Here is an 18,772-nt window from a genome sequence, read left to right on the forward strand (position 1 = left end):
GGGTATACTGAAATAAATTCAGCCCACCTTAAAATGTAACTTTCTCAGTGTATGTCTTTTAAGATTTTGAAATCATTTGTGTACTAATCATAAAGTTGTATTTTAACACCTTATATGTTCCGTAGAATCGCTCAGGCCCCCCAGTTTCATAGTGTCACCATGTTCACAGGATGTAACTTCCCGATCATTCAGATTCAGAGTGTTACAAAACTTACACAATTTTATACATTCATTTACACATACCATGCACAAATTTGTTAATTTCACACTCTGTTGAGAAAAATTGTTCTTCAAATATAGAAAAACATACATTATCATGATGATGGTATGTTGATAAATTTTCGATCAGTGATTGAGATATCAACATAATTTAGAATTTCCCTCAGCTCATAAAAATGCGCTAACTCAAAATATCCAAGAATAATGACTTTGTAGCTCATCAAGCAATCAGATAGCAGATGTCAAGGGTGCATGTATAACATGCTTAATTATCTGAATCTATTCATACACATGTCCAGTTTGTCATGATTGTAAATTAAGGTGTGAAAACAGTCAGGGGAATATATACCATATTTTTTTATATATATTTCAGGCTGATATAGACAGTGCGCCTCAAGAAATCAGAGGTAATGTCTACTTGATGATTTCCTTGCTACATTGCAGAGTAATGTATTTTGCACTGTTTTGGTAACTTTGCCTGATATCTGTGTGTTGGAGGAGCTAATGTTTAACCATAATTTCACTGAGCAGCACAGAGGACATTTTCATCTTGTCCTTGGTTACATGTAGTTCAGTTAACATCCTAATTTGTTGTGCAGTGCTGAGTCCATAATTATCTTGTCAGGATCTGATGATAATGAATTCAAGTCACATAATTGTCAAGATAATGATTCTTGGTTTGTTATCATCAATTGTCCATACCTGTCGGATGACATCACAAACCAACGTCACATTAAGCACTACTACTCCAACTCTAAGCTGATATATAAGGATAAAATTGGAAAAATGTCCAAAATACAATAATCGATATTCTTTTATGATAACAGTTTCATCTACATTCTTTTATGATATTAGGTTATGTATTGCTTAATATTATTGTAGATGCTTACAAGAATTATGCCAGTTTGAGGAAGGAAAATTCCTGTTCAAATGTCAAGGTATGTCCAATTGTTTATGTTTCATGTGGGTTTACACAGAATGGCTTGTCTCTGTAGCCCATCATAAGGGAAATTTTTCAATGTTCTTTAAATCAGAATACCACATATGATTGAAATAGATGTGTATTTCCCTTTAAATGATTTACTACTTTGATTGAAAATTTCAGGCATTATTTGGGTTACTTAGTAAGTTGATGTCCATGAATATAATGTTTAACTGGGCATGGTTGTTTTAGATAAAATACCTAAATTGATTTATTTATTTGAATCTGAACACTTTTAATATTAAGGGACTTTTTTGGAAAGGATGTTTTCCTGTGTGAGTGTTTAGACAACAAAACACTCCATTATATTATCAAGATACTGACATTACTGTTTTCTTTCAACATGTTGAAAACTTTATTATTTCTTTCAATAGTTAGTTTATAGTTTATAGCATTGTACCTTTAAAGACTCAAATAAAATTTATGAATGCCACTGTGGCAGTACTGTTTATCTTAGCAAAGTTGAGAGGTTTTGTTCAATTTGAGTGTGAAACACAAAGGAATACAACATCATCAGTTGTTAAGGAAACAGAATTGATGAAAGTGTTCAGAGTAAGGCCTAGCAACATTAAATGCTACATTATGCCTATGACGAAAATATATAATATGGTGACAAAATCATTTGCTCACAGAAAACAGCTGATGGAAATAATGGCAGCAAACTCAACACATCAGGGGAGACAACTGACAAACAAGGGCCCCAGAATTTGTTACATGGAACCAGTAACAGCAGTGAAGGTACACAATCAGCTGATGTGATCAGCAAGTCAGATGAAGAGAGAGATACAGTCAGTGATGTAGTGAAGTCGGATGAAGTCTGGGGGATCAGTTTAAACAAAGGCGTCACTGATGAATGTGTAAAACAGAAGAAAATCACAAAACAGCATCAGTCAAAAACCCTACTTGACAAACTGGGAAGCAAACTGTTTCAAAATTCCCAGAAGTTTTCATCAGCTGGAAAGGTATGTATCACCCTAATCTTAGGTCCTGTATTTGAGGGTCATATTCATAATTTACAGAACCAGTGAACGTCAGGGGTAGAATAGGTCTTCACAGTCTGTCATACAGAGACCCTAAAGCAAACATAGCCAAGAAAGCCCATACTAGTCTAGAAAATGTGGCAAGTCTAGATTCCCTCAGCTTCAGGGTCTGTACCAATCTGATGAATCCATAGCCAGCACATGGCTAGTAATTATCAGTTGATCTCTAGCTGTCACTGTCAATTCATGGGGAGGCTCCCCAATAGCTCCCCCATGGCCCCACAGTCGGCCAAGACCTCCTGCCCTGTCCTCTCACTGTGAGATAAAAGTTTTGAACCAGCTGAAACTGTTGCAAAGAAGGGTGTGATGCAGTTATTTGTAGAAGTGTCCAGTATGTTGTTTCTTTTGTTTTCCATTCGTTTGAAAATGGAGAAAGTGACATGGCTCCATTTAATAATTTTTTTTTTTAATACAATGGACTTTTTTCAGTAAAATATGTTCATTTCGGAGACTAGTTGTTAGTCTAAGGTCTTCAGCAAGGCATGCTTGCCACAAAAGGTGATTGTGCTTGTTGTAACAGGCAACTAACAAAATTGGGTGGTCAAGCTCGCTGACTTGGTTGACATGTCATTGGTCCCCAGTTGTGCAGATTGATGCTCATGCTGTTGATCACTGGATTGTCTGGTCTGAACTCAATTATATATGACCGCCACCATAGATAACTGAGATAACTAGTGTAGAATCCTATACTGCTGAATGTCGAATACATTTGTGTTTAATTTTTGGAAGGTGCAATGGTTGAGGGGGTTATATGACTGACTTTGTGTGCTGGCAATCAGGTGCCAGACACTGAGAATGTGGCCTTGAATTCCACATGGGACTCAAGAAAAAAATTCCTAGAACCTGTACTTTTACTAAGATACTATTATCCCAAATATCAATGATGAATGTAGATTTATTCTATATTGAAATATTGGGTTCTAAAATAATGTTTAACTCTTATGTAATGTTATATGAGAAACTAAATGTTTAAATAGATTTAAATAGAAAGATTTAAGAAAGTGAACAACATGTTTTCTCAACTTAAACATTGAAAACAACGGTGCGTCTTTTATGCTGTGTAGATGAGGATAACTTGGCTGATTGTGTCCTGCTGGACTGAGTGAAAGATGTTTATGAGATCAGTCATGTTTGGCATCCTCTGTAGGTTACACATAGACTTTGACAGTAGCATTATATATTTAAAAAGAATTTTTAAAGCATACAGGCTGTCAACAACTATTTCATGTACACATAGGTGTACATATTTAAACCGCAATAGAAACTACAAATCAAACTTAGTTCCACACCAAAAGTCTCCCATTTGAAAATATCTGCAGACACATTAAGCAGACATCACAGTGATACAAAAATCTTCATCAAATACTTAAAAATGTGGTCACTTTTAATTACTGGATTGATGAAAATACATAACAATCTTGCACTATTTCATCCTGTCACAGCTGTCACAGGTCTGTCTATCTGACTCAGTCTTTACACATGATACTGGCACAGCAAGCATGTTATTCTGATTAATCAAGAAGAACAAACAAGATTATTCAGTGGCCATGATGATACATCCGGATATACAGATGACTTTTCCCCCAACTGTATTTTCAATATGTGGATACTTTTGTAAGTCAGTTAGATGTTTTTTTTAATTGTTTTAGAAAGTGGATCGTCAGAAGACATCATGGCGTTGGACACAAAATGTGTCAGAGAAAACTGTGAACAAAGTTGTCTCAAGTGCTGACGTTCCAAAAGAGGAGCCCAGCATGCCTTTTGAGGATGATTGGGGTGACCTTAACCTTGACAGTGTCAGTCACAGACCTTGTAGTGACTTCAAGCATGACAAACAATCAGAAAAAGCCATCGATGAGATTGATGGTGACCTTGTGCCCCGGTTTGCTAATAAAGTAAAACATTCCATGTTTTCACCAATACCTAAATTATCAAAAGGTAGAATTACCACAAATTCTCTCTCAGGTAATGTTGATGTACCAGGACATTTAACTCTTACAGCTAGGAAGAAATTCTCAGTATCTGCCTTCAAACCTAAAGAACTGAAAAACCCATTTCCCACAGATGAATCAGATTCGTTTTCAAATAAAGACACAATAGAGGGAGATAACTCTGCTCTCCCATCAGAAACCACATCAGTAATGGAGGTGGATGAGAGTATGTTTGAACAAGAGTTTGCAGAAAACTTTCAGATGCCTTCTTTTGCGTCAAGTAAAACTACTACAGGAAATGCATTAAGTAGTGTATCTAGAGAGAAATATACGTCCTTTATGGGAGGTTTTGGTGAAGATGAGGTATCAGCAATAACGCCGGATGTGATGACGAATGCTGTGACAGATGTGTATGACCCTTGTGACGTCAGTGATGATGAGGATCCTATGGAGAAGAAAAGTAAAAAGCGGAAACAAAAGTCAGAGTCGACCTCAAGGAAAAGGGTGAAGGCAAATGATGGGAGTTCTTGTACAGTATGTGTCGTTTGTCGTGATCTGAACACATTTGACAAATAATTCATATTGCATTACAGGCTTGAAATATGTTTACAGAATATATTTGTTTTTCATGTAAGTCATAAAGAGTGCATAATGGTTCAGTAAATCTGTGGAATCAAGCGTGAAAATGGTGACGGAATATATGTAGGAACATGTTGAAGTTATTATATAAAGAAAATTCCTACTGCGGTAGTCGAATGAGAACAAGTTTATAACGCTTTTGGAGATGGGTAACCCAATCCAATACATGTTTTTTCTCAGGAGCTTTGTCGCTTGATTGTGCCAGAATGTTTGAATCCAGACTTTATCCTTGGTTTTTGCTGTGTCAGCACTATTCCAATGGATTTGGTGACAGTGATAATAAAATGGCATGCATTTTGACTTTACTGACACATGGTGCTGATACACTGAAAACAGAAATACTGTAATGGTAACATTAAACTCAGTCAACTCACTCACTCTAATCCAGGCAGGTGATGCTCCTGAAGACCAGGAGGAGGATGGTGGTGTGGCCAAGAAGTCCAAGCCAAAAGCTGCCCCGAGGTATGAATAGAACAAGCCTACTCCTAGTATTGGATAGCCAAACAGACAATGTGTGTGCTTGTCATATTGATAACCTGGGTCCATTTCTTAATCTTTGCGTCCCCTGTCTTTACATGATTGGAATACTGTTAAAAGCAACTTGAAAGCATATTCACTCACTACAACTGATCTTCAGAATAGACCTCAAAACTGCATTAGTGAATGCAATGATTTGATTGGTCTAGTCCAAATATTACAGAGTGATATCAATGGAGTAACTGTTCATGTCTTTAAAGGTGGTATGGGGGCAATGGGGTAGCCTAGTTGTTAAAGCATTCGCTTATTATACTGAAGACCCAGGTTTGATGTGCAAAACCCATTTCTTTTGCCCCCACCGTGATGTTGCCAAAAGCTGCATAATACCACACTCACTCACTAAAAGGTTGTCTTTTTGTATACCATCACTTTTTTTGACACTTTTACCATTTTCACTGTACTTACAGTTTTTACACATTGATTGTACTGTTTTACCATAATAACTGTTTTTACCATGCATATTGTCTTTTGTCAATTCTCTGTATTGTATGAAAGATTCCAGACAGTTGTTAACATAGCATGTTTTAAATGTGCAGTGATAAGCTATGGTGATCCTTATCAGTAGCAGTGCCTTTGAAAACTGAAATGTAACTGTTTCCAGAAAAGCAATGGCATCAAGGGTTTCCTCTGAGAACTTTGTTCGCTTGAACATGAAAGTGAAAAAATACAAACGCAAAGATGGTCGCCATATGACAGGTGGACAGTATAAGAGGAATCAGTGGAAGCAGAAGATGCAGGCTCGCAGCAAGAGCTATGGTGACAAATGCTTCATTTGTAACGAGACTGGTCATTGGTCAAGAGACTGTCCACGTAAGTTTTAAACAATATTGGTATTTATGAGCAACTCTGAATTATGATTGCTTTACCAGTAGTATTAATTAAGGTTTTCTACCATGACAGCTTTTAATTCTGCATTCTGATTGCAATGTAAGATGTATCAAATTTATGTTATACTATTATCTGCTGAGAGGCATATTACTTCATTTGGATTTCACTTGTGTTTGGTTTCAAATCATAAATTAAGATAGGCCATGATCTTGCTCATAACCTTGAAAGAAAAGAAATTAAACAAGAACCTGGTCTGTTTGAATGTACTTTTGGTGGTTTTTATGACTCATATGATCATATAATGTAGGTGATGTGTCAAGGTCACTCTTTATGCGTGTAATTGTATCTCAGTTTCATAGATCATTGCCAGTGATATGAATCACTGAATTATCTGGCCCTGAATTGATCATTTATTATGAGTTTTTGAGTGTTGCAATTAACACTGAATATTAAATAAAGTTCCTGAATATATTATTTATGAAGTAAATGCCATGCAAACCCACACAGACCATTTAGTTGGCAACGTCACTGTGACATGGATATAAATTCCATATTGACACAGTTATGGTTCTTGGGAGTCTGTGAGCACCAATGCTATTGTTGAATGAAACAGTGTGTCCAGTCTGCTGGTGTTCATGCTTGCCCCACGGGATTAACAGGATTAATGTCATACACCTGAAATGCTTTCCAGCACAATCACTTCAAGTGCTGTGATCAGTTGTGGCTTTTGTTTAGTGTGAACCTTAACAATAGTCTACTTGTACACAGGTGAATATTTTTGTGATAATCACACATATGCTTTTCAGTGATTCTCAATGTTGATTGGTCACCTAAGTGGAGAAAAAATATGAATGGTTGATGGAACTACTTTTCATGATCCATGTTCATTGACAAAATTTACTGTTTCATTGATAATTAAAACGTGCTGTACTCACACTATACGAGACTTAAAAAAGAAAACATGAAGGTTAAATATTGTGAAACTCTCTTTATAATTGCATTATAGATATTAGTCTTTCTTAAGTAAATAACCTTTAAAATAATAAACACAATCGTTTGCATTGTTTGTAAACTGACTAAATGTGTTGCCTGAAAGTGTGCCAAGAGGGTCGGCGTCCACGCCATTCAGTGTCACAGTCTTTGTTGTATGCTGTAAATCATGATTCTGTACATGTATACATTATACTCAGGTCAGATTAAAGGTGGTGTATTATGTGACAAGGCTTGGCACTGGGAACATTGTTTCAACTTGGAATATGTCCCGTAATCACTCATACCTCATTGGTTATTCTCTAAATATATCTCATGTTTCCAGAGAAGAATGGTGGATCAAAGAAGGTGGTGGAAGAGATTGATGAGAGTGACTTCCCCTCAATCCAGGAGGCAGCACTTTTGGCCCAAGGAGTTCGAACACCTGCAGGTGAGACAGAAGTTCATGAGGTGATATTCTGATATATATTATTTTTATCTTACTTATTTTAACTCATGAGAAGTAGGAACAATGTTGGAAATTGCTAGAATGGCTTTCACAATATGGAAAATATAGAAAAACATAACCTGATCATCAGCCTCAGAGCAAACACTATATAGCCACTGGCTTCAGTGTTCTTCCTCGACTACGTGCAATACTTTAATTTGATTGGACAATCAGTAAAATTAGACACTATGAATTTAGATTGAAAATGCATCAGATTTTATGAAAATCTGATTCACTGTACATGTACGCAACGTGTAGCTTCAAAATTAATCATTTGAAATGTGAATTTATGTTTGTTTCAAATGATTAATTTAGTCTGATATTCATCTGTTTTCCAAACAGATAATCTCATCAGAGTGTCTGTAGATATCAAATGTATCGCCACAAGTTGATAAAGTTACAAATATCTGAGTCTTGCTGAGGATATTTTTCTTTTATCTAGATGTGTTCATAGATTTGATATCAGAAAACATGAGTGTGGGGTTCTATTTATTGTGAAAAATCACTTTGCAAATAGTTTTCATTGAAAACTCATCTCTAAACTCTGGCATCAGTCTAAGTAAATGTAGTCTCAGAACTTTTTGTTACACTCCACTACTGAGTGGAACAAAACCTAGTAGGAGGTTGCGTTAGGTAACATTGAGATTTACCAATCAGAACACAGCTTACCAAATCGCAAAAGTGGACATTCGCACATAGCTTTTGAACTTTTGCCTCTGAAAGGTTTGTTCCTGAATGATTCCGAATGCTATTTTCCATGTGACTGCTACCAGGTACATGGAGCACACTACAGTACTGTCAACAGTGAGTAAACAGTTGCTTAAAATAGTGTTCTTGTCAATATTCAAGGATGTCACCTTGCGGAACTGACCCGTGAAGGTCCCGGGGTAGAATAGGCCTTCAGCAACCCATGCTTGCCATAAAAGATGACTGTGCTTGTCGCAAGAAGCGACTAACGGGATCGGGTGGTCAGACTTGCTGACTTGGTTGACATATGTCATTGGTTCCAATTACGCAGATCGATGCTCATGTTGTTGATCACTGGATTGTCTGTTCCAGACTTGATTATTTACAGACCTCCACCTTATAGCTGTAATATTGCTGAGTGTGGCGTAAAAGCAAACTCACTCACTCACTCACTCACCTTGCGGAGCTACTAGCTAATGATAACCATGTTATCAGATATCCCCAAGCATATATACTGCAAGTCAAATACCTGTGTTTTTTATGTGGATTTTCGTTTATTAACGGATCAGCATCAGTGACTAGCGAATTTTTAAAGTCTTGCCAAACCCTGTACAGTAGCCATTGTCTGATTGGTTAAATCCGTTCAGCCTTCTTGCGTTTGATTGGACGGTCATAGATCACTCCAAGGTTACTTGACATGACCTTCTACTAAGATTTGTCACACTCAGTGGTAGAGTGTAACAGAAAGTACTGAGAATAAGTTTACGTAGACTGACACTGCCATTAGACTTGCAGTGCAATGACGTCATAGCATTATGAGTCGTGTAATTGATGATGTCAGGGCATTGTACAAAATCTAATCCTCTCCTGGGAGATATTTGGTACAACACTGGCAATATCTGCTGTGGAACACCATTTTGGGTGATAAGATTGTATACTGCTGTATGCTTAGCTTTTCCCTCAAATTGCAAAATTGTTTTTAATGACCCTTTCATTTTAGATTATGTAGTTTGCTCAAAGGCCTCAAGCTAAATGAATGCCAGTTCTTGATCTTTGATATTGGTCCTGACAGACTCAACATCAGTGGTGAAAACATCACATGCAAAAGGCCTACAGAAAGAAGGCATGCAGGACACACAAACAGATGTCCAACCAGTCAGTGAAGACCCCATGATGGATGTGGAGATGTCAATTGTCAGATCACGGCGGGAGGTAGTGGAGCCACCCAAATCTGTGGAGCCATTTGTAACGTTGCAGCCAAATGGAGAACTTGCTGGTATGGTGTGCTTCAAGATACCCCTGTCTACATTTGTCCTATTGGCCATTGTTTCTGCTGTCAGGATGGGAAAAAGGGGCATCAGTGTCAAAATTGGTTCTTTGGTATTCTTAAGCTGGATAGGTGTGGAAAATGTCACCCCTGCTTCGAAGTACATCTTGGTAAAGTCTGACATGTGACACAGATGTGTTTGGATGTGAATCAGGACCAGCAGGGACAGATCATGTTCTCTAAATTAATGTCAAATTGACCTTGAATGTCATGTATTGATGAAGTGTGAATAAAAACTTTGGTTTATCTTTGTCTTGTAACAGAAACGTCAGACATACCTGATCTGAAAACTGGTTTGAAGAAGTTTGGTTTCAAGCAGTTCCGGCCTGGTCAAGAGGAGACAATAAAGAGAATTTTGTCTGGGTTATCTACCCTTGTTGTGCTCTCCACTGGTGGAGGCAAGAGTCTGTGTTATCAACTTCCTGCATATATCTATGGCCAACGTTCTCGATGTCTAACCCTAGTTGTCTCCCCTTTGGTGTCTCTCATGGAAGATCAGGTGAGATCATCCAGAAATATTACATTTATGAATTGTGAATATTTGTTGATCTGCCAAAGGTTGTCTTAAACTTTTTTGAGTAGCATATAAGGTAGTGAAAAATGATGTCAACAGTGACACAAATCAACAGTGCATCCTTGTTGGCTGGTTAACATAAGGGGCCCATTTGACAGAGCTCTAATTTGTTGTGTAGAGTTATGTGTCTTAGCTGTGGATGGATCTACTTCTCTATAGACCAGAGTAACTTTTGCATTTATTTCATCATCTATTTCATTCATAATAAGATATATTCATTCTATGAGTCATGTTGTCTGTAACCATTCACTTCTAATTCTATTATGTTGTCGTAGTATTCCTGTTAGCTACTGGTATCATGTTGTCATAGCATTGTGACATTATATGTATTGTGAGGTCATGGGCAGAGTTAACAGTTAAGCCTTACTGTTCAGTTCAGCTCAACCTGATGAGGGGGCTAGGATAAGCCCCGAAACGTAAAATGAACAAGAGGTTGCAGTCCATAAAATTTGTCCTGTATTATTTCATCAGGTGACTGGCCTGCCCCCTGGTGTCAGAGGAGCATGTCTGCACGCGAATATGACCAAAGCCCAGCGGGATGGCATTATTGCAGCAGTGAATGATGGGAGTGTGCACTTCCTGTTGATGTCACCAGAGGCCATTGTGGGTGGTGGCGGAACAATGAACGGTGCTTTTCCCCCTCCAGATAAACTGCCGCCAATACCGTTTGTGTGCATCGATGAGGCTCATTGTCTGTCAGAATGGTCACACAACTTTAGACCATCATATCTAAGATTGTGCAAGGTATGAATTGTTTATTATGAAATGATCAGTAAAAAATGTGCATAACTTTTGATTCTATCTATCATCTATTCCGTTGAAAAGTATTCCCTGCATCAATTCTCCTATAACCTAATAATTACCTATAATGACCCAGCACCCAACATATACCAATCAAAGTGCACTTTCCTTCTCAACACCTCATATAATCTTTGGGTGTTGTTTCAGACACTTAAGAAAATCCACTGTTTTCTCAATTATCAGATGAACAATTGTAAAACATGTCACTGACTCTCTAAACTCTCTCTAAACACATTCATTCACGAATTTACAAGGTATGTGTGGTGCAAACTAATGTGTTTAAATGAGAGTAAACACTGACATTGTATGATGTCGAAGAGCTTATGATCTGATAGGTATTTGCTTGAATTCTTTGAGTGGCATTTGGAAGTCGGTATGATGAAACAAAGATTATGAATAGATTGCAATTAAGAAGTTGTTTATCCATAACAAATGGTTTCTTTTGGGTTTTTGTTATGGACTAAAGTTTCATTATGGGGGGGTGGGGAGAGGGGGGAGCTGACAGGTTGCACTATCAAAGTGGACTCACATAGCCAGCTGGCCTCGGTACTGGTCAAAGTGGAGTGAGATGAGTCTCAACTGCCCATGTACTGGTGAAGGTGGACCCACATAGCCAGCTAGCCTCGGTACTGGTCAAAGTGGAGAGAGATGAGTCTCAACTGCCCATGTACTGGTGAAGGTGGACCCACATAACCAGCTAGCCTCGGTACTGGTCAAAGTGGAGTGAGATGAGTCTCAACTGCCCATGTACTGGTGAAAGTGGACCCACATAACCAGCTAGCCTCGGTACTGGTCAAAGTGGAGAGAGATGAGTCTCAACTGCCCATGTACTGGTGAAGGTGGACCCACATAACCAGCTGGCCTCGGTACTGGTCAAAGTGGAGAGAGATGAGTCTCAACTGCCCATGTACTGGTGAAGGTGGACCCACATAACCAGCTAGCCTCGGTACTGGTCAAAGTGGAGTGAGATGAGTCTCAACTGCCCATGTACTGGTGAAGGTGGACCCACATAACCAACCATCCTTTTTATAACTAGGTCCTGCGAGAAAGGTATGGAGTAAAGTGCTTCTTGGGCCTCACTGCCACAGCAACAAAGTCAACAGCACAGGATGTTGCAAAGCATCTTGGGATAGAAGATGTAGAGAGGGCAACAGTCCGAGGACTTCCTATTCCTAAGAATTTGGTCCTGTCAGTATCTCAGGATGAGAACAGAGATGAGGTGAGGATACTTGGTCAATAAATTACTTTCAGGCTTTGTTCTGACGAATGTAGAGATTGTTTCTCTAAAAGGTTTCTTGCAAATGTGTACTTTAAGTCCAAATGTCTCTCCACTGGACAAAGTCTGCGATGCAGCTTCAGGATTAATGAATTGTCCACTTTCCTTCATAATACAGATTCTTACAATTACATTGCTTACCTTGGTACCTATACATGCTTTGAATTTTGTGACTCTTCTGAGTGTATGTTCTCTGTGACATAAATCTAAAAGTCCATGGTCATCACATAGTCGTTTATTCTCTACAATGTGTTAAAATTAGAATGTGTAGGAATGCCCTCATGCCAAAAAGCGTGTTCAAATTCTTGCATGGATATTATTTGAGATTATGATGTGAAGCCATTCCAAATGGCTGTGAATATTGCTTAATGCTTACAGTCACCTGTAACCTTGACCTGTAAGCTCCTCACCTCTATTTCCAGGCTCTGGTGCAGCTCCTGCAGGGTGACAGATTCCGGGAGTGTCAGTCCATCATCATCTACTGCACACGACGGGAACTGACCAATCGTGTTGCCACCTTACTACGCACATGTCTCAAAGAAAAGGAAGTGGATCTTAATGAAGGAGGTACTGTTAAAGTATCGAAATACATCTCGGTAACATAGTATTAATTTTTCACAAGACGATCCTAGTGCTATGACTATTCGATTTTAGTTTTTTAGTTGGGAGATTAGTCATATCCTTCTGGTCAAAGAATCCTAGAATCGCTGCTTAAGATAGCAAACGTAAACAAGGGGTGAGATGGTTATCGAGAGTTATGGGTGGCACAGCTGTCTGAGGTGCTTTGTATAGTTGTGTCCCTTGGAACACGAGAAACCTGTCATCATGTGTTCTTTTGGGTTGAAGGTTTGTAAACTCCATACTCTGACCATTGGTCTAATTAAAGTGTTGGACATGTGAGACTTGGGTCACTTCCAGCTGTCCTCCTAAAGTAAACTCAAACCTTTAATACTCAAGTTCTAATCTGAAATGGCACTCACTCTGGTGGTTGACTACAACAATTGATTCCAGATGATAAACACAACCCATTGTCATCCGTCTTTGTTTTAACAACGACTAGCTAATCACAGCAAGTTAAAGCCAGTAACAAAATATTTTCCTGAATGATGAACTGGTCTTGCAGATTGTCTTTAGATATTAATAGTGTTGTATTATGTCAAATTGTGGTAAAAGAGGTGCATGTTACTGTAGCTCGGTCTCTCATTCACTCTCCCTTGTCTCCAGGCAACAATGTTTGTTTGAAGAGTCGACTGACAGGATTAATCAGACTCACTCACTTGGTTGACACGTCGTTGGTTCCCAATTGCGCAGATCGATGATCATGCTGTTGATCATGGGATTGTCTTGTCCAGACTCAATTATTTTCATACAGCCATCATATTGCTGGAATATTGCTCAGTGCTGCATAGAACTCTCTCACCCTTCCGTGCTTCTTCATTTATCTCACTGGTTTACTTCTTCACTCCAATACTGAACCTTGCCCACTTGCTCATTTATGAACCTTGCTCACTTACTCACTCATTCACTTCACTTTGCTTGCTCGCTTGCTCACTCGCTCATTCATTCATATTCTATTTGTTTCACCTCACTGGTAGATACGGTGGGGTAGCCTATTGGTTAAAGCATTTGCTCATCACACCGACGACCGGGGTTCGATTCCCCAGATGGGTACAATGTGTGAAGCCCATTTCTTATTGCTGGAATATTGCTAAAATCAGAATAAAACTAAACTCACTCACCTCACAGACTCACTCTTTCTCTCACTCAGCTGACAAAGCTTCCATTGTGTCATTTGACCACCCTGCGTTATGGGAACTGACATGTCTTCCTTTTCAACAGCGGAACAGCCAAAGGAAAAAGGTAAAAAGAAAAAGTTTTCGGTTGCGGAGAGTTACCATGCTGGCCTTACACCTGCGCAGAGGAAACGAGTGCAGAAGAATTTCATGAGCGGACAACTCCGTATTGTTGTTGCAACAGTTGCGTTCGGCATGGGCCTGGACAAGTCTGATGTTAGGGCAGTAATCCACTACAACATGCCGAAGAGCTTCGAGGGTTATGTACAGGAAATTGGAAGAGCTGGGCGTGATGGGAAGACTTCACACTGCCATCTCTTCTTGGACCCAGAGGTAAGGGAGACAATTTCGATTTGATGGCAATCTGTTTTTTTCAAAACAAATCACAACATCACCAAAATACTGACAAGTTGTTTTCATAAATATGTACAAGTAACAATGTTTGGTGTCCCAAATCATTAGTTTTATAAAAAAGATAAATAACATGCTCAGTTCAATTTTGTTGATAACTATAAACTTGCGGACTATACGTGATATGTTTTTCCAACCACCTCGACCTCTCTTTCAGACTTTCTGAATAGTCTCAATTTGTTTTTTTCATTAAATTGTTCGATAGATGCCTTCCATTCTGGCAGGTCATTGTTTCTTGGTCTGCCAAAGAGTGAGCCCAATCAGAAAGGACTGATGGTAGTTATAACTGGTAGTTATTTAATAAACAGAGGACTGATGAAACTGTGGTTTTTAGGGTTTGCTTTTCTACATACTATGGTTTTGGTACCAACATGATGATTATTGTGAAAACTTTGAAAGTGATGACATAGCAGTTTTGAGGTGTTGATTGACAGATTCCCTATGCCAACATTTGATGTGAAATGAGGTAAGTGGCAGCTCGTCTGTTCAGGATTTCATTTTTCTGACAGGTTTACGTGCTGAATTTCTCTTTGTGGATCTTGTCACTGTCTGAGTTGTCTTGGGCAGATTTAGCAAAATAGCTATTGTTTCAAAATCAATTAGCTGGAGTTATGAGATGCTCAGGATTGTAGAAAGTTGACAGTCCTCTAGACCTGAAATCAATAACTGGTAGTTATTTAATAAACAGAGTAGAATTTGCAAATACATCTTCTTGAAAACTTTATAATCAGCCTATAACCGGATGTAATTTATTCAAATGAGTTTTTCTTGGGTTAGAACTTGAGTTACTTATGTAGGCAATATGTATGAAGAAGATATGATACTCTCAGTTACCTCCCTTGGAACATAGATACGCACTTGAGTGAAGCTGCTTTCTTCAAATCAAATCAAAGTGTATGTTATATACTGCTTTGTTTTTCCTTTGGATGACTATATGAGATAAACATTGTGCTCATGTAGTATTCAGATTTCAGAGAGGACTTACAGAAACTCTCAATCAGTGTCATGTCACAAACACTCTTTATTGAACTGGACCTTCCTATACAAATTCTATGTTACTACAATAACAGGCATTTCGTAGATTTGTTGTCATTGTTAAAAGTCAGTGCTGAGAAACAGAAACAGAAACCTGCATGACGAAGACAAGTTAATCCAATACAATGCAGATACACATAGACTGGAGACCCAGACAATGAGGAAGTCTGATGATTGTAGAATCGAGAGTAGACAATCTGATGCCATAAACCTTGCTTAAAAATTACATAAACTGTCTCCTGCTACAGCAGTTATATTAAGAAAATGTCGAAATGATACGTCAAACTGACAACTGGTTTTCAGAAACAGATCAAAGTTGATGTAAATGGATGGTGCACATACAGAAAATACACATCCATTTAGAGGCTGTGATAAGTGGAGTCTGAAAAATAGAGTGGATGTGCATGTGTGTGTGTGAGAATGTGTGTTTATATGTGTTTGCATACGCATGCATACGTGTGTGTGAGTGGGTGCCTGTGTGTATGCGTCAGTGAGTGCATGCATATGCATGTTTTTATACCAGAAGAAATTTATGTAGGTATATCTCATGCTTTTTAAGTGTTGCTGGCATTGGAATGGGTGTGTCCCCAGTACCAGCATCATTATGAGTGTAGAGACTTACTAGCTTCTGATGTGACTTTTCTTCTTTGAAACAAAAAGCACTGGTGAAAAACATCTGAAATGGACAGTAAGGTTTATATTCATGCTGACATGACACAACTTCTCTCTATTTTAAGAATCAAACATAATCATTGATGCGTAGACTTGAAGTGTTATAATTTGTGTCCGTTCTGTTCCTTACTTTGAAATCTGTGTATGAAACTTCTATATTACAATGATGAAGATGCTATTACTGTACACCAAAGTATGCATAGAACTCCTCATCACATGTTGTAACCTTAATGTCAACTCTGTGTCATAGTTCATAGTTTATAGTTCATGTTACATAGTTAATGACACTGTTGCTGGATCATATTTACATCAAAACCTAAGAAAACTGTAAAGAATATCCTTTTATTACCCTTACAGACTACGATACGCCAGTGACTACATTTGTGATAATCAAACATGTGCTTTTAACCGCTTCTCAGCATTGATTGGTTATCTAGGCAGAGGAGAAATATGATTGGTTGATGGAACTACTTTTCATGATCCTACTGATAACTACAACATGCTGTACTCACACATTCCGAGATTTTATACAAGGAAACAAAGGTTAAAGAATATGAACATTCTTTTTTATTATTGAATGGTAATCTTTTAGAAATAAATAACCTTCCAAACAAAAACAAAACAATCGTTTGCATTGTTTGTAAACAAACATGGCCACCATTAGGCTCACCCAAATCCAGAAAACATCTCATGCAGACACTCTTTGATGTACCAGCACATCAAATCATGCAAATCACCTGGCACAAAAGTGTTCAGTCATTAACAGAACTAATCTTCATTTAATGGGAAACATCGGTCCTTGAATAAACTGAACCCTTGTAACTCAAGCTCTCTGCCCACTTATCCTCTACCTAAGACTGCCATCATGATGTCACTGTCTTTGTTGCATGCCGTTGAAAAACACTGTCCTCCGGTCCAATTTATGGTGGAGTATTCCAATTTAATGTCTCCTATGATTCTTCTGTCAGTAGATTATCTGCTCTATAAAGATGTAATCTTCCCATTCACTCGGATTCTGTCTAGAGGTATTATTTTTGGAACTGATGTACTCTAAAACCAGGACCAACGACCTAATTGTAACAGGTCTTCCACAGAACAAAATGTTGTTTACTCTTCAAACTTGTTACTTTTCTTGACAGAAAACGTTTTCTAGATGTATTTGTGGGAGGGTTGTCTTACAGACTTTCTGACTCCCATATTAACAGGTTTTTGCCAACACTACACTGTCACCTGTCTGAAGACTGTTACAATAACTGGCACTGCCCGGTTATCAGTGTGATGCACGGAGTTCTGACATGTTCGGATTACAAACTGTAAGGTACTTCCGGTATGATAAATGGCTGACAGCCGAACCTCGCTATCTCTCTCTTCCTTTCTTCGTGGGCTTTACACCCCCACGTTATATTGAAACATGGTGGCAGCGGATTCAGCAACGAATCTAACCTCCCGGTTTGTGTTGAAACCCTTGTTTCATTGACAATTAACTATCAATTTTACATGAACTTAACATTCTACCGGTGCGTGATAGCGCGTGACCTTGAGTATCTGAAGTGAAAACCACGTGGGACAAGTGACATGACTTTAGTCACGAATATGGAGCTTACTTGTGATATCTGATTGAACTGGTGATATTTGTGCAACATTATACTACTATCTCACTCTGAAAATATTAATTCAAGAACATTGCATGAACTTTCTCTGAAAATTGACAATGTCGTCTGCCGAATCAACGGAAGGCACTTCTAGCCAAAGCGTGGCACCCGTCAAAAATGATGTGAGTCATATCAGACCGCCTGACCCTCTAAAGTTAGCGGATGATCTGGTCAAAAACTGGAATCTATGGAAGCAAATGTGGGGACATTATTGTGTAATCACCGGGAGGAGCGATGATACTAGCGACAAGAAGATATTCAGATCGTATCTAATCTCTACCATGGGAGTAGAAGGACTACAGGTTTACAATTCTTGCGATCCCTCAGAGAATGATGCAGTGAAGGACATTATTGAAAAGATAGATTCTCATATTCTAGGGGAAAGCAACGAAACTTTTGAGAGATACAAATTTAACACAAGGACCCAACAAACAAACGAGAATGTTGATTCTTATGTAGCAGCCATAAAGCAACTAGTGAAAACCTGCAACTTTTGTGACTGCCTTAGAGATTCTCTTACAAGGGACAGAATAGTCCTAGGCATATCGGATGCAAATACTAGGAAACGCTTGCTTCAGGAGCGCAAGCTAACACTAGCTAAATGCATAGACATTTGTCGAAGTCATGAAAACACAGCTTCTCAGTTGAAAGTTATTACAGCAGCACAGTCAGAAGTAAACCAAGTCACAAGACAAACACAACGCACATCACGTGATCACAGAGACAAGAAACAACATCTCAGACAAAAGCATAACAACAATAACAGAAGCACATACAACAGTCAAAGGTCAAACAACTACCAGGGACAGCAACCTCGTCTAAACACCGGCAAATTTTGCGGCAGAGAACATGTATCGCCGCCTACAAGGAACTGTCAATTACCTGGCTAAA

General features: G+C 38.5%; 1 protein-coding gene across 1 annotated transcript in view; it reads left to right on the top strand.

Moving 5' to 3' along the window:
• LOC137257562 (ATP-dependent DNA helicase Q4-like) overlaps positions 1–18,772 on the top strand; it is a 230,186-nt gene that overhangs the window by 324 nt on the left and 211,090 nt on the right. Inside the window, exons 2-14 of the mRNA XM_067794888.1 lie at positions 593–626; positions 1,102–1,157; positions 1,834–2,163; positions 3,891–4,706; positions 5,200–5,273; positions 5,950–6,158; positions 7,492–7,596; positions 9,413–9,616; positions 9,931–10,166; positions 10,713–10,985; positions 12,079–12,261; positions 12,741–12,885; positions 14,158–14,444. Of these exons, the coding sequence (XP_067650989.1) occupies positions 593–626; positions 1,102–1,157; positions 1,834–2,163; positions 3,891–4,706; positions 5,200–5,273; positions 5,950–6,158; positions 7,492–7,596; positions 9,413–9,616; positions 9,931–10,166; positions 10,713–10,985; positions 12,079–12,261; positions 12,741–12,885; positions 14,158–14,444 (2,952 nt within the window). The remainder of the gene's footprint in view (positions 1–592; positions 627–1,101; positions 1,158–1,833; positions 2,164–3,890; positions 4,707–5,199; positions 5,274–5,949; positions 6,159–7,491; positions 7,597–9,412; positions 9,617–9,930; positions 10,167–10,712; positions 10,986–12,078; positions 12,262–12,740; positions 12,886–14,157; positions 14,445–18,772) is intronic.

The sequence above is a fragment of the Haliotis asinina genome, chromosome 12 (genome assembly GCF_037392515.1).
Source record: "Haliotis asinina isolate JCU_RB_2024 chromosome 12, JCU_Hal_asi_v2, whole genome shotgun sequence".
In the NCBI taxonomy this organism is placed as follows: domain Eukaryota; kingdom Metazoa; phylum Mollusca; class Gastropoda; order Lepetellida; family Haliotidae; genus Haliotis; species Haliotis asinina.